Here is a 24,590-nt window from a genome sequence, read left to right on the forward strand (position 1 = left end):
CCAACTCAGGTCTCAGCCTGAAATTGCAGATGGCTACTTGCTGGTATTATGGGGTTGTATCTGTACATTTAAAACAGAATCCATAAATTCCTTCCTGCAGAATTCTGTTCGCCTACACAAAGGAGCTAGTTGATTTGGGGCACGGCATCTGTCTTTTCTCTTTTGTTTTCAAATCTAGGGATGGGCAATAAATGCTGGCCTAGCGAGCCACGCCCGCATCCCATAATTTAATTTTTAAACAACTTCATGTGTCCTTGAGACCCAGCTCTTTTTTGGCAAACCTTTTATCTTAACACAACAGTAAATATTAACCACACAATTTCCTTTCCTGGTTCCTAACTGGAACAGCATGAAACCGGATTTTGTTTTTACTTTTTTTGAAACAGGCGGTGACCTATTATGCTTCCTCTTGATATGAGTAACTTTAAATCCTATTGGCTAACAATCTCACTTCAGAAATTAATCATCCACATTGTGGTAACACAACTGAGGGAACACTTTATAAAAGCACATATCTCAGTTAGTCTGGCATCTCAAAGAGATCAGCAAACACAGTAAGTATTACTCTTTCTTTGAATTTCAGTTTGACTGCAAAGGCTGTGTGTATTTAAGTGGATAGCATGCTGAGAGTCAGCTCACATGAAAAGCAAGTCATATTAATGCTGACATTATTTTAGTTTATTTAGCAAATTGCATCAATTTTACACTGATATCTACATCAGCTAAAATGTTTAATCAGATAAAAACATAATGGCTTCATATTAAATGGGTGAAACGAAAAACTCTGGATGTTTCAAATGAAAGTAGTGATTGTGGCTTTCACTTCAGAACAATTAAACGCTCATTTTAAATGAAAGTTTTAGCATTGTTTCGTCTGGAAAGTACTGTTGATGATTTTAGCAGCTAAATATTAACTACATTCATATGGCATTTCTCTGCACTGTATTTGTCAGACCCCATTCTTGGTTAGGGGTAGTGCTCTCAACTCTGAGTCAATGTGGTGTATGTAGATTGAAGCCCCCTGCAGAGGTTTAGGCACATCACATAGGTTTGTATTCCAGTGTTGTATTGTGAGAATGTTACAATTTTGGAAAGCATGGCAGGAAGGAAGTGGGATCGGAAGGTTAATTTATTTTGCGCAGATTCCATGGCAGATTTTGAAGAAGATGGTAGGCTCTACCAGGGTCCCAGTATCCTCCAGTGGTTAGCACTGTTGCTTCACAGCTCTAGGGTCCCAGGTTCGATTCCCAATTTGGGTCACTGTTTGTGCGGCATCTGCACGTTCTCCCCGTGTCTGCATGGGTTTCCTCCGGGCGCTCCGGTTTCCTCCCACAAGTACCGAAAGATATGCTGTTAGGTCATTTGGACATTCTGAATTCTCCCTGATGAAGCACTGCGTTAGATGTGCATGAAAATAGTTGATTGCCCAAGGGAGATCCCTTTGTGGCTTGCATTCCAAGAGTCTTGCACCTGAGTCAGCTCTCCAAGTACTGCTACTCCCAGAGATATTTACTCTCAGTTGTTCAGGGATGTTTGATAGCTCTCAAGTAGCTGTCCACTAGCTCACTGACTACAATGGCATGCTTTTGGGTGGTCTGAAGCTTTCAATGGAGTTGCCACAAGAGTTGCCAAGTCCACCAAGACAGTCATCTCTGTATTCCTATAGATCTTGCATGGACACAAGACATTAGTGCCAAGCCAGCAAACGGAAACTTTTTGAGATTTCAATTGTTAAGAGCTGCAACAGAAACGGGAATTTCTGGTCACCATCCAAGCGCTGTACCTAATACTTTGTACCTTTTCAGTGTTGATTTTTACATTTTCTGTGTTGTGTTAAGATATGCCGACAGCTGGAAAAGGTGGTAAGAGCGAGGTAGGTCTCTGTAATGTGCGCATTTGCTTGCAGGTACCAGCAGTGTCTAGACTCTTTATTGAGTTCCGCAGCAAGCAGAAGGAAACAACAAGCTTGAAGTTTTGCTGGGGTTTTTCCAATCATTTGCTGCAACTTTAGCAGAACTACTCCACAAAAACTACATAAACAGCTCTGATGCACCCCTGCTGACATTTACCTTCAACATAGCACCTCTAAGCGTAGATTTGATTTTATGATAAACTCTCTAGTATTGTTTAGATTTAGGCCTGACTGTGCTGAAACTTGAAGGTGCAGATAGCCATGCAACACACCTTTAAGAATGATTAATCTTCACACACAGTGCATATGTGCCTACACAATACATGTCTCGGCATGTATAACAGACCTTGCACAATACTGTTGTGTTCTTTGTGTTGTTCTTCAGGATGGTGAAAGTTGTAGTGTTGACAAAGAACAGGAAACAGTGTTTAACAAACAAAGCTAATTTATTGCACTACACTTAATTAGATTTGAACATTTACAAAGGAATTAGATAAGTAAAGAATACACTACACTTCCACAATACTATGCTATACTATCAGCTTGACTATCTCACATCAACTTTGTCGAGCTTTCTTCCACACTCTCCCAGAAGTCAAGGAGGCATGAGATATTTATATGGTTGCTCTATAGCACCATCTAGTGACTAGAGTACGAACATTACATTAACCCTTTATGTTCCTTATGATATCCACATATTGTGACAAATACGGGGCGCGATTCTCCGCAAATGCGGAGAGTCGTGAAGGCTGTCGTGAAACCGGCCGTGTCTCACGGCAGCCTCCGCGCCCCCTCCCGGGACCCGATTCTGCTCCCCGGTCGGGGCTAGCAGCGGGGCCCCGTGAACTTCGGCATCGCGGGCTTAGCGAATTTTGCTAAGCCCGCGCGCCAAAGTTAGCGACGGCTGACGCATATGATGACGTCAGCCGCGCGTGCGCAGATTGGACGGCTCCAACCCGCGCATGCGCGGATGACGTCACCACGCATATGCGTGAAACCCGCGCATGCGCGGGCCGGTATGCCCCTCAGTCGCCCCGCGGACTGATCCAGCGGGGCGGCGGAGGAACAAAGAGTGCGCGGGGTTCGTACCCCGTGGTGCGGCCGTGCCAATCGGTGCCATGGTTCCCCAGAACGGCACTTTGCGGCCGTTTTCACGAACTGTGAGAGCAGGTGTGTTGCAGTTCGTGAAACCGGCCGTAAAGGCCTGGGAAATCGGCCCATCGGCTAGGGGAGAATCGCTGCTCGCCGTAAAAAAACGGCGAGCAGCGATTCGTGTGGGGGGAGAATAGCGGGAGGTCGGGAAGGCCCTCCCGCTATTCGCCGACCCGTCGTGGGGGGCGGAGAATCGCGCCCACTGTTACTGTGTAAATTCACATATTCATAGATGCTTAACATCTTGCAAAATTAGAGAATTAGCACATTAACAGAGATAACTTTCTTGCATGTCTACTTGTGACAAGTCTTTCTTTCTGTTTTAAAACTCTTCTCGAGGGAAGATTGCTAAAATGAGCTGCATCCCAAAATGATCTGAAATATGCTTGTCGTGTGGTTAATTCATATTTACTTTGTGATGGAAACAGCCAAATGCCAAGAACAATATAACTCTAAGATAAATTCCCTGAGGATGCCTCATTGCCTTATGGTCTTTATTTTATTCAGATGTGGCCACTAATGATAGTTCTGCTGCTGGTAAACTTGGCTTCTGCTAAACTACTGTGCCCAGATGGAAGACTTTGCCCAGAACAATCAACATGTTGTAAACTTGAATCTGGTAATTATGACTGCTGCCTAGTGGAAAAGGTATGGAATAAATATTAAATACAAAAGAGTAACTTAATCATGCATGGATTGGACACGATTCACTCCAACTTACACAAACCATTATGACTGGATTTAACCAGTGCCATAGTCACTATCCCCCATAGTTAAATGGTCGGTTGGAGCCCATTCATGATCCCAACAATTACTCCACAACCACTTAATGCTGGGAGGTATCTCTCTCTGGACGGAAATCCCAATTGTATGGTCGATAGATCTATAGCCACCGGGTTGAGAAGGATGATGGGGGTGAGGGTGTAAGGCTGGGTGTGAGAGGCTGGGGGGAGAGTTAAAGGGCGAGGGGAAATGAGTTTGGTGGGGGTAAGGGTGTGCAGCTGAAGCTCCCTTGGCTTCCCAACTGGATGAGCCTGCCCCATCCACAGGTATTATACATCCAGCAGATACATGAGGCCCTTAAATGGCCAAAACAATGGTCACCCAATGGGCCTAAGGACAGGTCGCCGTCTGACAGTTCCCCTGTTCCCAAAGAAACTGCCGTGGGAGCTGGGATGGACAGGTAGGTGGTGGGCATGATGCCCGCTGGATTTTGCATGTCAGCCTACCTTCAAACCTGCGGGTAGGGGAGAGTATATTTACTTTCATTTGGTTCCTGACTGTCTGCTTCTAAATTATGTGGTCAACCGAAGCTACAAATAAACATTTTGTCAAGAATGTTTTTCTCAACATCAAAAACTTTCCCCATCAAACAGGTAATCAAAAACATGAGTGGATAAAGTTTAAAATGACTCAGATATGGACTGGGGCTGGGGATGTGGTGTCAGAGCCAGGGAAGATAAATAAGGCTTGAGGGAGCTCAACCAGGGATTTTATGAGGCGGACCCGGGAGGAGCGGAGGGGGACATGGGATAGTTTCTGGACAAGCTGAATTTCCCCAGCTGGAGGAAGCAAAGAGGCAGGCATTGGAGGGGCCCCTGGATAGGGTGCCCCTGGGAGGTGCTGGATAGTATCAAGGGTATGAAGTCGGGGAAGGCCTCTGGGCCGGATGGGTACCCAGTGAAAATTTTAAGGAATTTGCGACGGACCTGGCACCACATCTGTTGGCTACATTTAACGAAGCACTGGAGAAGGGGGATTTGCCGGAGACGATGACACAGGCAGTAATCATACTAATTCCAAAAAAGGGAAAGGACCCAGTGAAACGTGGGTCGTATAGGCCAGTGTTTTCAAACTTTTTTTTCGAGCGACCCATTTTATAGAATAGTCGACTATCGCGATCCACGCCACATTCTCAAAAGGTTTTCCATAATTACTGTTAACAAGTCACACTTATTGTTGGCACTTCTGTATCATTGAATGTGAAGTACCATCAATGAACACAAGACAAGTAGTGAACGTAACCGAGGCTTTAATACGTTATACAGAAAGCCTCCTGGCCTCGGATCCCGAACTGGGGCAGAGGCAGAGACCAGCCACCTTTATACTGAGCCCGAGGGGAGGCGGAGCCATCAGGCAGTGGTTTACCACATTACATGTAATACAGTAGCAGTTTATCACAATACACATATAATATACTACAGCAGGGCAGCATTGTGGCCTAGTGGTTAGCACAGATGTCTCACGGCGCTGAGGTCCCAGGTTCAATCCCGGCTCTGGGTCACTGTCCGTGTGGAGTTTGCACACTCCCCCCCGTGTCTGCGTGGGTTTCGCCCCCACAACCCAAAAAATGTGCAGAGTAGGTGGATTGGCCACACTAAATTGCCCCTTAATTGGAAAAAATAATTGGGTAATCTAAATTTATAAAAGAAATAAAATAAAAATAATATACTACAGTGGTTTACCACAGAATGTAAATTTGTAAATTGAGCTGCTGTTTAACCTTAAACGACAGCTCCACCCTGACACATTGCTGAAGAGTGTAACTCAGGATTATTTGAATATTTTATTTCTTCACACCCATTGTTCGCATTTGGAAAACTGCAGTCAAGCGCTGGGAAGATTAACAGGCTCAATATTGCACAGTTTTAACAACATTCTGTTCTGGCGTTCAAAACCTCACATGTCCTCGGATGGGAAATTACACTCAAAACTTTAACTTCAGGAACAGGAGCACTAACTGTTGAACGATAAACACGGACAGACAGACTGTCACTGGACAACTATCAGTACCGATTCCCAGGTAGATATGTAACAGACTGAAAGCATGCTAAAGAAAAACAATGCTGGGCACAGTTCAGCTGACCAATGTATAAAATGTGCAGACATATTCCATTCCATACACCTGCAACATTTTGAAAGAGGAAATGCTGGAAAATCTCAGCAGGTCTGGCAGCATCTGTAGGGAGAGAAAGGAGCTAACGTTTTGAGTCCGATGACTCTTTGTCAAAGCTTTGATCAAAGCTGTGGCGACTAGGGGCTTTTCACAGTAACTTCATTGAAGCCTACTTATGACAATAAGCGATTATTATTATTTTGGTGACCTTTTGGCTATCCATGCCACACCATCCTGCGACCCATCCGCGGGTTACGACCCCCAGTTTGAAAATCACTGGCATAGACCCATATCACTATTGAACAAGGATGTGAAAGTATTGGCTAAGTTGTTGGCGGGGAGGATGGAGGAGTGTGTCCCTGGGGGTGGTGGCAGAAGATCAAACAGGCTTCGTGAAGGCCGGGCAGCTCGCGAGTAATATAAAGCGGCTGTTGAATGTGGTGGTAAATCCGTTGGGGGCTCTGGTACCGGAGGTGATGGTGTCCACTGACGCGGAGAAGGCATTTGATCAGATGGAGTGGCGGTACATGTTTGAGGTTTTGGGAAGGTTTGGATTCGGGCCGAGATTTGTGGCATGGGTACGGTTGCTGTATGTGGCACCAAGGACGAGTGTGAGGATGAATGATATGAGCTCACGAAGCTTTGACTTAGACAGGGGTACGAGGCAGGGGTGCCCGCTGTCGCCGCTGCTGGTTGAGCTGATCATAGAGCCATTGGCAATGGCTCTCAGGGGGTCGACAGAGTGGCAGGGGATAATGAGGGGACAGAGGGAGCATCGGGTTTTGCTCTATGCCGATGACCTCTTGCTGTATGTATTGGATCCATTGGAGATAATGGAAAGGACTATGTGCCTGTTGGGGAGGTTTGGAGGGTTCTAGAGGTACAAGCAGAATGTCGGGAAAAGCGAGGTATTCCCGGTGAATAAGCTGGCACAGCGGACTAATTTAGGGGGATGCCATTTATGGTAGTGAGGGATAGGTTTAGGTACTTGGGGATTCAGGTAGTGAGGGAATGGGCGGGGCTCCATCAGTGGAATTTAATGAAGCTGGTGGAGGAGGCCAGGGAGGATTTAAAGAGGTGCGATACATTGAACTTAACGCTGGCAGGTAGGGTCCAAGTGGTGAAAATGAATATTCTGCCAAGGTTCTTGTTTATCTTTCAGGCTCTCCCGATCTTTATACCAAAGGCCTTTTTCAGAAAGTGGACACAATCATCTCTGACTTTGTATGGGCGGGGAAGGTGCCGAGGGTGGGGAGGACCCTGCTACAGAGGCAGAGGCAGCAGGGGGTTGGCGTTGCCAAACTTGCTTCATTATTATTGGGGCGGCGAATATGGACAAGGTGCGGCGGTGGTGGGAAGGAGAAGGGGTAGAGTGGGCTAGGATGGAGGAGGAATCTTGTAAGGGGTCTAGTCTGAGGGCGATGGTGACAGCAGCGTTGCCAATGGCTCAGAGTAGGTATTCAGGGAGCCCAGTGGTGCAGACCATAGTGAAGATATAGAATCAGTTCAGGAGGCATTTTGGGGTGGAAGGGATGTCGGTGCTAACGCCGCTGTGCGGGAACCATTGAGTTTGAGGGAGGGGGGGGGGGTGAATAGTGCATACAGGAGGTGAATGGAAGTGGAGCTGGCCAAGGTGAGGGATCTGTATTTGGAAGAAGGATTTTCCAGTCTGGAGGAGCTAAGGGTAGAGCTGTCGAGGGGGAGTGAGTTCAGATATTTGCAGGTTAGGGACTTTGTGCAAAAGGTCTGGAGGGGGTTCCCTAGGTTGCCGGGATACACCCTGCTGGAGCGACTGCTGCTTCTGGATGTGGAAGGGGAGGGAAAAATTGAAAAATGAAAATGAAAATCGCTTATTGTCACAAGTAGGCTTCAAATGAAGTTACTGTGAAAAGCCCCTAGTTGCCACATTCCGGCGCCTGTTTAGGGAGGCTGGTACGGGTCATATACAAGTGGTTAGGGGAGCAGGGAGGTGAGCGGATGGTGGAGATCAAGGAGAAATGGAGTTGGGAGGGAAGATCAATTGGGGAGTATGGAGTGAGGCACTGCGTAGGGTAAACTGGACCTCCTCTTGTGTAAGGATGAGCCTGATACAGTTTAAGGTGGTGCACAAGGTGCACAAGGACTTGGACGAGAATGAGTGGGTCCTTTTAGCGGGTAGCAGATGAGTGTGAGAGGTGTGGCAGGTGCCAGCGAATCTCACACACATGTTTTGGGGTTGTGAAAAACTGGGAAGATTCTGGGCGGGAGTGTTCGTGGTCTTAGCCAGGATAGTGGAGGAGGTGGGGGACCTGGACCCTTTGGTGGCGATATTTGGGGTTTCAGAGAAGCCGGAGCTCATGGAGAGGAGGAAGGCCGATGTCTTGGCCTTCGCCTCTCTGATTGCACGGCGCCGAATTTTGCTGGAGTGGCGGTCGGCATCGCCACCAGGGGTAGCGGCTTGGTTGGGTGACCTGTACGACTTCCTGCGATTAGAGAAGTATGTGTTAATGGGTTCTTCAGGGGGGTTTGAGGAAAGGTGGGGGATGTTTGTGACCGTGTTTGAGGGGCTGTTCGTCGCGAGGGAGGGGCGGTGAAAAAGAGGAAAAATCTGTACAGACTGAATAGTTGATTGTTGGGAAGTATGTTTCCTGGGGTGTTTGTTCGCTGTAACCTGTTTTGATAGATGTTTGTAATAAAATATATATTTTTAAAAACGTTTTAAATGACTGAAGCTCAAACCAGGGACCTGAAGAGCGTCGATAGGAGAAATATAGGGCGCGATTCTACCACCGTGTTGCATCTGGCACCGATCCGGGTGTGCCGGGTGCATTGTGGGAGAGGGACAAATTGTGGTTCACGCTGGGCATGAAATGATTGCAGCATCCGGCTCGATCTGGATCACGCCCTCACTGGGCATGATCCAGATAATCATATTTAAATTACCATTAGACTCATTTAAATATGCATGGCCTACTTGAGGCCACATTCAGCCATCATTTGTGAGTCACTGGGTGCACCAAAGGCCTCACCCGGGCACCAATTAGTACTGGTCTCCATAAGCAGAGACCAGGCGTGATGGACACTCTCGGGGTCTCAGAGGCCACTGTAGCCCCCAGGGTAATCAGGGCAGGGCAGTACCCTGCCACATGCCTAGCCACCCTGGCAGTGCCAAGGTCTAGTTCACACCCAAAAAGTCGGCGGGAAACACCCCACCAAACATACCCAAAGTGACACTCGAAATTATTTGGTTGAATCTCGCCCATAAGATACTGTTCCTGAAGCTCACATTGAGCTTCATTGGAACTTTTTAAGAGCTCAAAGAAGGTGCTCAGACTGGGAATTGAAGAGGTTACAATGATAAACCAGGTAGCCTTGGGTCACAATTAAACAGCAAAGGCAAGTCCTTGGCAAAGTGTTCACCAGATAATTCCAGCCACTCCCTCATCCTTCCTGATCTGTGCATAATTGTATGTGGGGCAAGTGAGGCCTCGGATGTCCCACCCACTCTCAACCTAATTGAGGCCCAGTCAAAGGGTCGCTTTTTGCCCCCGCCTCAATTCTGAGGATGGCGGGATGTGTTTGGCGCAGGAGGAAAGTGTGTCAGGCCACTCTGATTAGGCCTCTGGCATTAAGGAGGGGCACCTCCCTCAAGTTACCCCCATCTGCACTTGGCAACCCCCCCCCCCCCCCCCCCCCCACAACACCTCCCTACCACAATGTCTTTCTCCTGGCAGGTTCTCCCTTATTGTAGCCTCTCCATCAAGAACCCCACTCCCTGTGGGCCTCACTTCTTTGTGTTTTTCAACCTCCCACACTGAACAGTACCAGGTCTCTGACGACTGCTTATAGCCCCAGTCCTGGCCACTGCTGCTGCTGGCACTGCTGAGACTACAGAGCTGCCAGCCATTCGGGTTGGCTGCCAGCTCTCTGAGGTAGGGCTCCCCTTGAGTGAGCAAAACCCCGCCGTCCAACAAACCCCGCCACTGGTGTAATACTCAGCTTACATAGAGCAGGAAGGTCATGGTTCAGTTTCAATGATTGTTGGATTAGCTAATTTTAGATGTGATCCTACAAATATCATCAGCGTCCTTGGATTGAGGGAAGGAAAATCATGTCAATTCCTCTGGGATACCCACCAGCTAGACTAAGGTGAGAGACTGATGTCAGGAGCAAAATGACTTACCTGCCTGACCAACATCCTACTATTGAATACTCCTCCTCACCCTTCTAATCTCTCCTCTACCTCCCCCACCCATACTTCCAACCTCCCAATTCTCCCATCACCGTGTTTACCTGCACCCTCCACCAGCACAGAGACACACACCGGTGGGTGTTAGTTCTAGAGTGGGCTCGGCGTCACATTCTGGGGAACACCTTACTGAGACATCTCCACAGCAGTCAAAGGCAGTGACAGCCCAGCTCTCTGGCACTTGGAGGACTGCTGGAGAACAGCCATCTGCTGAGTCGGAGTCAGATGATGAGCCTCTAGAAGCAGCCATTGCTAACGTGCTGGAGACACAGCAAAAGGCAGTCGAAAAACAGGCAGGGTTGAGGGTGGCAATAAACAGACCAGAGCGAAGGATGGAGGTATCCAGTCATGCTCTGTCCGATGTCATGGCTCTGACATGGTCACCAACGCTAAAGGCACTCTTTTTCCAATACCTGATTTGGATGATAGATTATGCCTGCTTTGCATTTTTGGAATGACTGGATGTTTTTTGGCTTTATGTGGTGCTTGGAGATTGGAGATATCCAGCAGCTCTGCTCCCTTAAAGTTTGGAAGGCTCTTCCCGCCTTATATTACTGACATTTTAATGCTCAATAAGACCACCTCTCATTTAAACCCATTGCTATTGCTGTCTCATGTCAAAGCAGACCATTACTTAGTTGTTACAACTCAGTTCTCAATTAAGTGTTTGAGTTCTATATGGTAACCCTTCGTCTTCATGCTGAGAATCCATTAAGTATGAGGGATCCCCCAGAATCCATCCCTATGCTCCTTCCACACTGCCTCAGACCCCCTCTTGTGGAGATTTTTATTCCAGTTTCATTTTTTAACTGTATCATTGCTTCAGGGTTTCCAGACCAGCTTCGCCCCTCTGCCTATCCCTGTTGGCGTCCCTTCGCTCATCCTGGGACCGCGCAATGTGCAGGTAGATCCCCCGCTGGTCATTCTCCAGCCTTCTCCAGTAACCCTAGAGCCCATTGTTATTGTTATGGATATTCTTGCTCTCCCCTCCAAGCCCAACACTGTGGATGTCCTCATGCCCCATGTGAACCTCACCCCTCACCATCTTGAGGCTGTGTACATGGTCACTTACCAAGGTGACCCACCCCCCATCTCAACCATCATGAGAGCTTTGAGTAGCCTCCAGTTTACTACCTTTTCTCCATTTATAGGCTGTAGTTGCCTGCCCTAACCATGACCATCACATCTGCAGCCAGCACAGAGCCAGCCACCCCCAGGACACTGAGTGTGAGACTATGACCACACCCCACACACCAAGCTGTACCTGATCCCCATTAAACACACAGGACTTGCCACTCCCTAGATAAGGAACACAACGTGTGGTCCATGCCTTGTCCTGTAGCATAGACTGCACATCCCCAGGATTGCCTTTAATTTCTTAACATCACGGTGAGCTACACACTGCCCAGGACTGCCATTAAATACGCAGCCCGGCTGTGAGGTACACGGAGCTCAGGACTGCCATGATATATCTTCAATTCACAGTGAGGCCGAGAGTGCAAGTGAACAGTGGGCTTTATTAGTCATGAACTTGCCAAGCCAGAGTCAGTAGTACAGAATGGATGCCACCTACAAGAGGCCGGCTTATATATGCCCCGGTGTGGGCGGAGCCAGAGGCGAAGCCATACCGAGGTTACAGTACAGTACAGGCAGCGCCGGCCCTAGGGTTGCTGGCGCCCCGGGCAAGCTGAACTTCGGCGCCCTTTGGGGGAGGCGGGGCCGGGGGGGTGGGTGGGGGGCGGGGGCGGGGGCGGGGGGCCGGGGGGCGGGGTGGGGCTGGGGCCGGGGGAGGTGGGGGGGGCTGGGGCCGGGGGGGGTGGGGGGGTGGGGGGGCCGGGTGGGGGGGCCGGGGGGAGGCCGGGGTGGGGGGGCCGGGGGGGGGCTGGGGGGCCGGACGGGGGGAGGCGGGGCTGGGGGGCCGGACGGGGGGAGGCGGGGGGGGCCGGACAGGGGGAGGCGGGGGGGCCGGAGGGGAGACGGGCGGAGGGGGCCCGAGGGGGGGGCCGGAGTGACCACCGGTGAGCCTGGATCCATCCGCCATGTTTGTGCGGGGCGGCCTGAGGGAGGGCGGCCACCGCGCATGCGCTGATTGGCACCGGCCCAACTGCGCATGCGCGGGACCCGCACTCCTTGATGGCGCCCCCTAGCACATGGTGCCCCGGGCGACTGCCCAAGTTGCCGGTACCTTGAGCCAGCCCTGAGTACAGGAAGCAGTTCATATCGCCACTTCCAGGTCATAGGTCACAGGTTACAATATTATGCATGCATTATGGTGAATACATTCACCACATGCCATTAAACACACAATCTGACTGTGAGGTACACAGAATCCCGGGACTGCCATTAAACACGCAGCCGGACTGTGAGGTGCACAGAATCCCGGGACTGCCAGTAAACACGCAGCCGGACTGTGAGGTACACAGAGTCCCGGGACTGCCTTTTATCTCTCAACCTGACCTTTTGACCTCTGTCCTGGGACTATGATCGTCTATCGCCAAGCCCACCCTTCCTTCAAGATAGACAACACCATTTCCCTTTCACCTCCATAAGTTACTGTATAAACCCTCCCTCTTGTGCAGGCTTTAAACTTTACCTCTACCCCTGGCCATGAGTGTGCGGACAACCCTCCCCTCTTGTGCTACACTAACCCACTCCCACTACTCTAGAGTCATCCCTTCCACTTGTGCTATATGAAGCCCATCCACCTCCCTTGCTATGTCTGCGTTCACCATGTCAGCTTCCTGCACCCCCACCCCAATCATTCCTCTGCCTGCCATCTTTCCTGCCCCATTCTCCCCTGTTCCATTCACCCTCATATCCTCATGTCTCTGTTATCCATTCCCCACCTCCATCAGTCCCTTTCTGTTGGTAGAATGAAGCCCAATCTGAGACCCACAGCAACAGATTGGTGCAGTCCTCCTGGTGATGTGCTGCACTGATCATGACCAGCCTAGCTAGACACCCGAGGCACCCACCGTGTGCACCCCCAACAGTCCCACCTTTCACAACAGCTCTGGCATCGCTGCCGACATGGAGCAGCGCTATCGCAGATAGGTTTTGAATGTTGCACTCACCTTGAAGTCATGAGCAAAATGAACGTGGCTAGCTGGACACCACTCTAATAAGCAGTCTAATTTCCCACTGGCACGGACTTCTCCCACCGGACAGGGAAATCACAACCGGCAGGACTGGAAAATCCCACCCAACATTTCATGTCAATGACCTTTCGTTAAAACAGGCTGTAGCTAATGCTGTCCTGATGCTTCCCCTATCACTGCAGTTCCCTTCCACAGTTACAGCCAGAATGATGGCAACTTGGTAAAGTTTCCTCAGAAAATGTGCACAGAGGGAAGTGTTTTGCATACCGACAGGGTGGCTGCAGCCTTGCGGCATCCGGGGTGACATGGTTGCACTGTGGTTAGCGCAGTTGTCCCAGGGTCCAAAGGTTCCATTCCTGGCTTGGGTCACTGTCTGTGCGGAGTCTCCGCGTTCTCCTGTGTCTATGTGGGTTTCCTCCGGGCGCTCCGGTTTCCTCCCATAGTCCAAAGATGTGCAGGTTCGGTAGATTGCCCAATGCTAACTTGCCCTCTGTGTCCAAAAGGGGTTAAGTGGGGTTACTGGGTTGCGAGGATGGGGTGGAGGTGTGGGCTTGTGTTGGGTGCTCTTTCCAAGCATCGGTGAAGATTCAATGGGCCGAATGGCCTCCTTCTGCACTGTAAATTCTATGATCCTCTCTAGAGAGATGGTAGCCGTACTTGGGTAGTTGGTGGTTACCTCAAACTGGTTTATCACCTCTCTGGCCAGTAGTAATTGATCCAAGCTCACCCCCCACACCCCCCCCCCCCCCCTCCCCCACTACTGTCAGGAAGAACGGAGAATTTGGCGCTCAACCAAAACCCCATTCACTGCATCGGGACCAGAGAATCCTACCGGCGTGAACAGATGGAGAATTCTGGCCTATATAAGATGGGTTACAAAGTAGGTACGTCTCTCAACATAGAAAACATAGAGTACAGCGTGTTCTATCCTCTGACCTGAGTTGGATTCTCCGGTCCGCCAGATGCGTATTTCTCGGCGCACGCTGTTTGCTGGCGGTGGGATTCTCTCTTTTCGCCGCTTGCCAATTGGATTTCCCATTTAAGCCACCCCACACCGCCAGGAGACCCGTGCATGGGGATGCGCTGTCAGTGGGAAAAGTGCATCGCAGCGGCCGGAGAATTCCTGCCATAGTCTACATCACTCGTTGCTATTACTGTTATTAAATGTTTTTAAGATAAAGATAGATAGTTTTTTGAAGAATAAAGGAATTAAGGGTTATGGTGTTCGGACCGGAAAGTGGAGCTGAGTCCACAAAAGATCAGTCATGATCTCATTGAATGGCGGAGCAGGCTCGAGGGGCCAGATGGCCTGCAACTCAGGGGCTGGTTTAGCACAGGGCTAAATCACTGGCTTTGAAAGCAAACCAAGGCCGGCCAGCAGAACGGTTCAATTCCCGTACCAGCCTCCCCGAACAGGCGCCGGAATGTGGCAACAAGGGGCTTTTCACAGTAACTTCATTTGAAGCCTACTTGTGACAATAAGCGATTTTCATTTCAACTGCTCCTAGTTCTTATGTTCTCATTAACTCAGACACTACTCCTCTCCCCAAGTATTCCAGCAACTGCTTTACAATGGGCGAGATCAACCGGCCGCGTTGCACCTGAAAAGCAGTGCAGCATGCCCGGTCATTGCTGGGAGATCCCTCTTTCGGGATTAACCCGGCTCGCATGGCCCTGCGAGATCTAACACAATCTCACGAGACATTTAGATGTGAATGCGCCCATTGTGGGTGGGATGACTTTTGGGCAGTCTGCATATTGGAGTGGGACAGCTAGTTTCACTGTAATATACGTGTGGTGAATCATAATTGCATAATTCACACTGTTATCACACATGTTGTACCATGCCTCTGTAAGCTTGGCACACGAGCAGTTGCGCGGCTCTGCCCCTAGGGAGAGGTGTACTGGGAATGTACGGAAGTTTGTACTGGGCTCCACCTTTGGCTCCGCCCATGTCTCCTCCCCCCCACTGGTTGTATAAAGCTTGGCAGTCGGAGCCTGCCTGCCAGTTCATCTAGAGTTCATCTTGTCACAGGCAGGCTCTGTTGTAAGACGATTAAAACCACTGTTCACTTCTAACCATGTGTCGCGTGAATTAATGGTCTCATCAATACGTTCCCAAGGTATACTCAAGGCATTGAGATCATACGGGGACCAGATGGGACAGCACTTGTGGAGGTCTCCTGGGGATTGAAGGCCCAAGGTTATTGCCCTCTGGGTTGAGTGGCACCCAGGCAGACACCCCCCAACAAACCATGAAAGTTATGAGAGTTTTTTTACCTTCTTGCTCTCCTTCAATGGCCATGGTGCCCGGACCCCACTCGTAAATACTTGCACCAATTCACGCCCGGATTACTCCCACCTGAGAGGGGTGGTGCATCACAGAGGAGAGGGGCATCAGGGATCCAGTCTGTTAAATCATATTAGAATCCATGCAAATCGCGGTTTTGCATGGGGCCGCGGGTGCGGGATGTGTAGCTCTCTGCTGCAGCCAGCAGGGGACTGGAGCATTGCAAAGTCGCCAATCCTGTTTTTGGCCCGGCGCAAAATTCCAGTTAGCCGTGGCTGCAGATCCCGTCATGGGCGCTAAGTCTCGAGAAAGGCCAGAAAGATGGCTTGCTTCAACAGGATTCTGTTAGGGATCTTCCACGCCTCCACCCCCGCCGGTGACCTAATCAATTTCACACCCAGAAAGGGCACAAACTTGATTCCCATACATTCTAATAGATTTATTCCCAGTGTTGCCTGCGTGTTTAGGGCCACCCCTCCAGCTGGCTTATGTGATCATCGCCAGCAATTTGAAGTTGCAGAGTTCCGTTAAATCAGTTGAGAAAAGGCGTCCGTCACTCAGCTTTTCTCACCTGATCCAACACTTTGCAATTTTGGGAAGATTGCACCCTGTATCGATATTTTAAAGCACATCTTTGTAACAGTAGCTATCTCTCTCATGAGTACAAACTGTTCCATCCTGTCTCTGAGTGTCCAGCACATGACTGCTGATGTTACTGTTACATCGTGGTCTACATTACTCATTGTCATTATTATTCTATTAACCCATTATGCTACATGACGCAAGGGAGAAAGCTGAAGTGGAGAAAGGAAATTTTTATGACAGATTCTGGAGGACACAACCAATAGTTTTTATAACCATCCTGTTCTCATCTTCCTACATTCAACATTCTCACAGGAATAAATATTTTACTTACTAATGGTCTATATCTTCTATCTCAAATGTCATGGGACCCACGTAAAACTTGTATTTTCAAATCGCAAAGTGGTGAAGTAGAAAGCCGAGTAATATAATAAGCCACATTTATTGATCGGAATCAAGAATCTTCTTTCCAGGTTTTTAGGGAGTGAACACGTAAGATTCAATCTATCTTCAGTCGTAAACTAGCATGCCTGCCAACTTACATAGTTATAAACATGATTGGTCAAAATACACAATACCACATTTACCACAAAGCGGGAGCAATGGAACCATGGCTGGGAAGTGGAAAGGAAATTTGAAGAGATAGTGCAGTACCTAGAAACGGGCAGGCCTGAGGTCCATGATGCAGTAGACAAGAGACATTAGCCAAGAAGTGGAAGAAAAGGTAGGCCGGAAGGGGGTGAGGAACAGGTGAGAATTAAGGATAGGACAAGGCAGCAAGGAAGAAAGTGAAATAAAGCCTAAGTAGGGCAACCCAAGGCAGCCCAGAGTCAAGACAAGAGGCAGAGTCAGGAAGTGGGGCAGGAGTATTCCTGGAATGATAGGAATGATAGAGTGGCAAGTGGGACCAGGAACCTATGTAGCCAGTAGAAAGGAGCTGGAAGAATGGGACGGTAAGGTGCAATGCCTTTGTCCAGTGGTGATGGCCGGCAATTCGCTAATGGACAAAGAAAATGTCGTCATAAGAATTTCTCTTTACAGAGTGGTCAGTATTATGGGGGTTTTCTCCTTTCTCCACAATAACATCCAAAGTAACGGAAACCTCAAATGATATGTGTAAAAGCAATTGTTTCATTGTCTGTCCATCAAAGTTATAGTGAATGACCTCAGAAATGGCACTATAAAAATGTGTAACTCAAAATATCATGAAATAAGGATCTAATGCAACACTTAAACATAATACTTTCAGGTCCCCATAGTGTTGCTGCTAGGTTGTCAATGAACATAATGTTCATTTATCAAAGGATTACTATGCAGAGCAACTGTCAGTCCAACTCCTCCCATTCTCCTACCCCCTCCACCCTTCCCACAATTGGCTTAGGCTAAACTTGCCAGAAAATAATCAAAAGCAACAAAATCTAAATACCTGTCTGTGATAGCAGAAGGACTCCATGTGACACCAGGTAGGCAACTAGGTTTATTTACTCTACCCACAATACAAAATTACACTACTCCTCACCCCACAGGGTCACCCTCATCGACCTGCTCCCAGGTCAGGGTTTATATCCTGTGAGGTTCCTCCCAATTTTGGGGGAGGCTCCTCGCCACCCAATCACCTGGGGAGTTCGTATTCAAGTGCAGGAGGGGAACCGTATACAATATAGGGTTTGGCCCCTGAGGGGATCGTAACATTGTCTTTTAAAGCCATTTAGTTGCAATCAACCATGCACAAATTCCAAGGGCACGATTTTCTGTCGGTGAAGCTGTCTTTTAACCCTTTGTGCACTGTGACTGAATTAAAGAAAGCAATCTCATTCTGAGAGAAAAATGCTTCATTCTTCTCACAGCTTTTTCAATGTAATAATAATCTTTATTGTAAGTAGGCTTACATTTAACAATGCAATGGAGTTACTGTGAAAAGCCCCTAGTCGCTACATTCCGGCGCCTGTTTGGGTACACGGAGGGAGAATTCAGAATGCCCAAATTACCTCATAGCATATCTTTCGGGACTTGTGGGAGGAAACTGGAGCACCCGGAGGAAACCCACGCAGATACAGGGAGAATGTGCAGACTTCGCACAGACAGTGACCGAAGCTGGGAATCACACCTGGGACCTGGAACTGTGAAGAAACAGGTCTAGCCACTATTGATCCACGCCTTCCAGTGTTGTGATGCCCTTCCTCTAATATGATGGCTCGAACTGCAAACTGACTTCAAATAGAGATGAATCTATACTGGTTCACTATCACTTGCCATTAGATTTACCTCATTACCAAGTTAGATTCCACATTCTGCAGAGAAGAAAAATGGAAAAGGTATTCCCCAAAATGGAAATCTATATCATATCGCTATTGTACAGTATTAGTGTAATTCATTTTCTGTTTTAACTACCAAAGATGTTTTACAATATATTCAAATATTGATACAATGAGCTCAAAAACATCTATTATGCTATTCCCTAGTCAAAGTGGTCTAATTGTCTTTCAGTGATTTTTTTTTTGTTAGAACAAGTCAGGGGGCACTCAGGCTTAAAGCCCTTTTTTAACATTGATCTCACAAATGTTTCTATTTCTCCAATTCATATTTCACTTTGTTCTCTTCTCTTTTCCCAAATGTTTTAATTAGCTTTTGTATTTTATCACATTTTCACAGTTGAACTAAAATGCTCTCTGTAGCTCATCCAACAATTCATTCCCAATTCATTAAGCCATTCATTTGCTATATTATGCCACGGGTTGAGGTGCCTTGTGTTACTCAAACCCTTTCCTATTTTGGAGTTCCACTGATTGATTTTTTTTGGAGGATTCAACATTAATCACGACCATAAATAATCTTATTTATACAAAGAATAGTACAAATGTAATAATATATTTAATATAAATAGTAAATAAAGAATTTCCCACTATCTCCACCTATAACCAATAGCATGGCCAAAGGATTATATAATTTTGCTCCATGGAAATGAACCTTGAGCTCTCATGTGAATTTTTTCATTTCTCAGATGAATTGACTGGATAAACTAACTAGTGGAAGACACGGGGCACGATTTTTCGGGTCCATTATCCGCGGGTGCAAATCCCATTTTGGGATGCTAAATCTCACGAGACGGCCATGACGGGACTTGCGTTGGTGAGATCTCGATTTGAGATCTTCCTGCCTCCACTGATGACGTGATGGGCATGAACCTGATTACCATGAATTTACACTAATTCATATATCACAGAATTTACAGTGCAGAAGGAGGCCATTCGGCCCATCGAGTCTGCACTGGCCCTTGGAAAGAGCATCACACTTAAGTCCACACCTCCACCCAGCAACCCCACTTAACCTTTTTGGACACAAAGGGCAATTGAGCATAGCCAGTCCACCTAACCTGCGCATCTTTGGACTGTGGGAGGAAACCGGAGCATCCGGAGGAAACCCACGCAGACATGGAGAGAACGTGCAAACTCCGCACGGACAGTGACCCAAGTCGGGAATTGAACCTGGGATCCTGCAGCTGTGCAGCAATTGTGCTAATCACTGTACTATCGTGCTGCCCACAAATTATAAAACGGAGACAGTGGGCTTAGACAGCTGGCTTGTAATGCAGAACAAGACCAGCAGCGCAGGTTCAATTTCCGTTCCAGTCTTCCCGAACAGGTGGTGGAATTTGGCGACTAGGGGCTTTTCACAGTAACTTCATTGAAGCCTACTTGTGACAATAAGCGATTATTATTATAACGCCCGGCTGGGGGGATGCTCCGCCTACGGCAGCATGACGTAATGCCGGTGTGAATCACTACTGGTTTTGAAAATGAAAACCAGTCATGGTGCCCATGCCGGGGTGTGGGGTTACCTAGAGGCCACGAGGTTGAGGGCTGAAGATGAGAATTACCTCCTGCACCCTGCTTAGTCACTGGCTGCATCGGCCAGGCCTCACGCCAGCATGAATTAATGCAGGTCTCCAAAAATGGAGACCAGACATGATGGCCATGCCAGGGGGCTCAGAGGCCATTGGAACCCCTGGGTGGTTGGGGGCTGGGCAGTGCCCAGGCACCAGGTTGACACTATCAGGTTGGCACAATCAATGGGGCGCCTGAAGGGGCCATGCCCATGAAAGGGGGGGGGGGTGGTTTGTGAAGGGGCTATGAAGCAGGGGGGTGGCAGACCCTCAACCTCACTTTGAAATATGGGGCTATATTCTCCACCTTCTGACGCCAGCGGCACGGTAGCATAGAGGTTAGCATTGTTGCTTCACAGCTCCAGATTCCAAGGTTCGATTCCCAGCTTGGGTCACTGTCTGTGCGGAGTCTGCACGTTCTCCCCGTATCTGTGTGGGTTTCCCACAGTCCAAAGGTGTGCAGGTTAGGTGGATTGGCAATGCTTAATGGCCCTTAGTGTCCAAAAAAGGTTAGGTGGGGTTACGGGAATAGGGTGGCGTGTGGGCTTAAGTAGGGTGCTCTTTCCAAGGGCCAGTGTAGACTCGATGGGCCAAATGGCCTCCTTCACCACTGTAGATTCTGTGATTCTAGCAGCTAGAATTACGATTCGATGGAGAATGTCGTGTAACGTAAAAATTGTGGTTTGTGCCGGATGCTGATTCCAGTCCCCTCGGGCAGCATTAGTAAAGTTTACGCCCTGCGACGGCAGCCCTTGCAAAACCGTCATTTGCATGTATTTGAATATCATCAGTGGGTTGGACACAGTACGCTCCACACCACCCTGATGCTCCACCCGTTTCAGGCGGGAGTACTCGGTCACGCATTGGTGCACCAGAGACCCACTAATTAAAGAGAACCCCACAGATATCCCTAATAAAGAGACCCCTCCAGGCGTAACAGTACCTGGGAGGAGTCTCCCAGGCCATTAGAGCCCCTTAGGTGGTCGGGCCCTGGGCAGTCCCGCTGCTCCCTGGGCACCTTGGCACTGCCAGCTTGGCATCTTGGCCCTGTCATGGTGCCATGTTGGCAGTGTCAAGGTGCCCAGATGCCAGGTTGTCCATGCCAGAGATCGGGCCCTGGGATGCCCTGCCCTTAAGGGTTGGGATGAGGGGGTCTCAAGTTGGGACATTGGGGAGGGGGGTCTGGAGCCCACAGTGTGGTGTCCGAGGGTGCTCAAGAAAGCGGGGCGGTATTTAAAAATGCGACCTCAGCGGGGCGTTCCTGACTGTAACCAGAGAATAAAGAGTCCCGTTTGATAGCAGGGCATTGCAGGCCAAAACCAGACTGTTTTTAGGGTGTGAAATTGTACCCATATTCATTTCTTGGGAGAATCGTGCCCAATATTACACCAAGGCCCTGTATAAATACAGTAAGATATCCCTGCTCCTGTACTCGAATCCTCTTGCAATAAAGGCCAACATACTATTTGCCTTCTTTGCTGCCTGCTGTTCCTGCATGTTTACTTTCAGGGACTAGTGTACTAGAACAGTCAGCTCTCATTGCACATTCCTCCCACCCAATCTACAGTTATTTAAATAATAATTGGCCTTTCTGTTTTTGCTACCAAACTGGACAACCTCACATTTCTCCACATTATGCTGCACCTGCCATGCATTTGTCCACTTACTCAACTTGTCCAAATCACACTGACACATCTCTGCATCCTCCTCACAGCTCGCGCTGCCACCCAGCTTTGTGTCATCTGTAAATGTGGAGAACCACTCCAGAACCACATCAATGTTGTTGACTCTTAAATGGCCAAGGGAGCCATGGAGTTCACGGGTAAATAGGAATGAGCACAGTGCCACCCACATCCAATTGTTAAAAAAACACAATGCCAGTTAAAAAAACACCACATAGATTTTTTCCACCTTACTTTAATGTACAATGACAAACATTAATCATTCTTAACTATGGTGAGATTTCCAGTGGAACCTTTCATTCTACTACACAGCTTTAAATTAGATAGAAATAGAGTTCATGATTCCTCAGATTTCAGTGGCCATTTTGTCTATGGGATGCATCTGCCTTTTTAAGGTCTCCTGCTATTTACTTGGGTGACACTCTTGCTGTAACATGACTGGGATTTTCCTCTATTGCAATGGGAGGTCGCCACTTGTTTTCAAGAACTCTCTTATTTTGAAATGGCCCCCAACCCAGGAAACTGATTGGGTTGCAGTGCTGACAATGAAGCACATGGGCAGCACAAAACTATCACAGCAATATCTAATGTATGAGTATGAAACTGATTGTCAGCTATTTTACCAGAGGCGTCACACCATTAAAAATAAGGCAATTGACCTTTCCGCTATAATGGTGGTGGTATGGCAACATCACACAGGATAATTGCTTGGTATGGAGCAAATTATTTAACTCTACCTCTTGGTTCTAATGTATCTACAGCTACTGTCTTTATAAAGTTTTAACAATGATATTTTTCTGGATTTATATTTAGCGCTCTCAAAGTGATGACTCAGGTGATTACTCTCCATTATCCATGTCACTGAAGTCTCACAGCATTCCAGTGGAAAGCAAGATACTTGAAATGGAGGCAGGAGCTCGGAGCTCCAATCTGAGCAGTGACAGTTCAGTGATTTACTGCGATTATACACATTACTGTCCTGATGGATGGAAATGCTGTCGAATGCTGAATGGAAGTTGGAGCTGCTGCCCTCAGCGTACGGTAAGTTAGAACCTGCATCGCCTACATGTAAATACATGTAAATAAAAGAACACACACACACACACCACAACCAGTCCACTACAGTCCTCAGCATGTATGCCCCAACACTGGAAACCACAGACTAGTCCAAAGAAGAATTTTACTCCAGCATCAACAATCCTATGCCCTAGTCTCAACAAAGAAAGTATAATCTTTAAAAATATAGCCCGAAAGTAGCAAGAACAGCAGAACCAATGCCGCAGGAAAATCAATGCCGAGGCACACAAAATCCTGACGAGTGTCCTATTCAGCCAGTGCCACGCTGCCAACCTGATGATTCTCAGTAACCCAAAGACATAGAGTGCCCACAATGTCTGGTTTACTCTCAAGGCCTCCATAATCAGCACCTGAGAAGAGACACCTGGTCACTCAACCAGGAAACACCAAGGCTGGTGTGATGAGAATGACCAGGAGATACAGGAACAGGTAAACTTCAAGCACAAGGCATTCTGAATCGGAAACAGCAGCCCAACTTGAGAGCAAGAAAGTAGCTGTACAGACAGGTGAAGGCTGAAGTCCAGCAAAAAACCCGTGACCAAAAGAACAGATGGGTGGAGAAAGCTCAGTAAATCCAGCAATTGGCCGACATCCATGACCCACAAGTTTGCTTTAGCCCAGGCAAGACCATGTGCGGCCAAAGCACCCATGGTCCCACCCTATTGCTGACCTAGAATGGAGAGGTGCTCATGAAGAACAGAGGAAAGTCTACTGGAAGGAGTATTTCATAGACCTACATAACAGAAACTCTGGGCGGGATTCTCTATTGCCCGACTCCGATTTGGTAATCGGAGATGGGACGCAGAATCCCTTCAGATGACAAAATCAGGGGACGGCGCCGGTTTGACACCGTTTTTTGAGTCTCCGCTTCTCTGAAATGGCGTCACCACGTCGTCTGCCACACATCGTTGAAACAGCGTTGGTGCGTCATCGGAAGGCCTTCCCCCAATGGACTGAGATCCCGACCTCGCGGTTGACGTGTGGTCTGAGCAGTTGGGAACCCGGTGTGGCGGACACGCACGGTGTCCAGCACTGTCACACTTGGCTGGGAGCTCTGCCGCTGGCAGGGGAGTGCTTCTGCGAGGCCTGGGGGGGGGGGGGGGGGGGGGGGACTGATAGGGGGTGGCTAGGGGGTAGCCTGTAGGGCCGTATTTCACAGGTCAGTCCGCGCACGGCTGGCGCCATGTTGTACGGCGTGATCGTTGCAGGTCCTCGCCGTGCTCATGTGCGGCCAAGGACCCGGGGGAGGGATCCTCCGACCTCCCTCCGGGCCAGAGAATCACCGGGGGGTGGCATGAACCCTGCCCCGCCGTCCCGACGCCGGCTGCCGTATTCCCCGGCGGCAGTTTTTCGGCGGGGGCTGGAATCGCATTGCGCCGGTCGGGGGCCGTTGGCTCCACCGGCGATTCTCCGGCCCGCGATGGGCTGAGTGGCCGCCCACTTGCGGCGAGTCCCGCTAGCGTAAAATACACCAAGTCTGTACCAGCGGGACCAGGCTCTGTGGGCGGCCTGCGGGGTCCTCGGGGGGTGGGGGGGCGGGTGCAGGGGGATTTGGCCCCAGGGGGGTTCCCCCATGGTGGCCTGGCCCGCGATCAGGGCCCTCCGATCCGTGGGCGGGCCTGTGCTGTGTGGGCACTCTTTCCCTCCGCGCCGGCTGGTGTAACAGTCCGTCATGATTGGCCCCCTGCGCATGCGCTGCGATGACACCAGCACATACTGCCGCTCCCGCGCATGCGCCAAATCGCGCCTGCCGGCAGAGGCCCTTCGGCGCCAGTTGGTGTGGTGCCAAC

At 49.0% G+C, this 24,590-nt stretch overlaps 1 protein-coding gene across 1 annotated transcript in view; it reads left to right on the forward strand.

Annotated features, from left to right (window-relative positions):
- The first annotated feature begins 345 nt into the window (after positions 1-345).
- Positions 346-24,590, forward strand: part of LOC119966124 (progranulin-like) — a 37,858-nt gene continuing 13,613 nt past the window's right edge. The window contains exons 1-3 of the mRNA XM_038797372.1: positions 346-554; positions 3,572-3,712; positions 22,537-22,764. Of these exons, the coding sequence (XP_038653300.1) occupies positions 3,572-3,712; positions 22,537-22,764 (369 nt within the window). The 5' untranslated portion in view covers positions 346-554. The remainder of the gene's footprint in view (positions 555-3,571; positions 3,713-22,536; positions 22,765-24,590) is intronic.

The sequence above is a fragment of the Scyliorhinus canicula genome, chromosome 5 (genome assembly GCF_902713615.1).
Source record: "Scyliorhinus canicula chromosome 5, sScyCan1.1, whole genome shotgun sequence".
Classification (NCBI taxonomy): domain Eukaryota; kingdom Metazoa; phylum Chordata; class Chondrichthyes; order Carcharhiniformes; family Scyliorhinidae; genus Scyliorhinus; species Scyliorhinus canicula.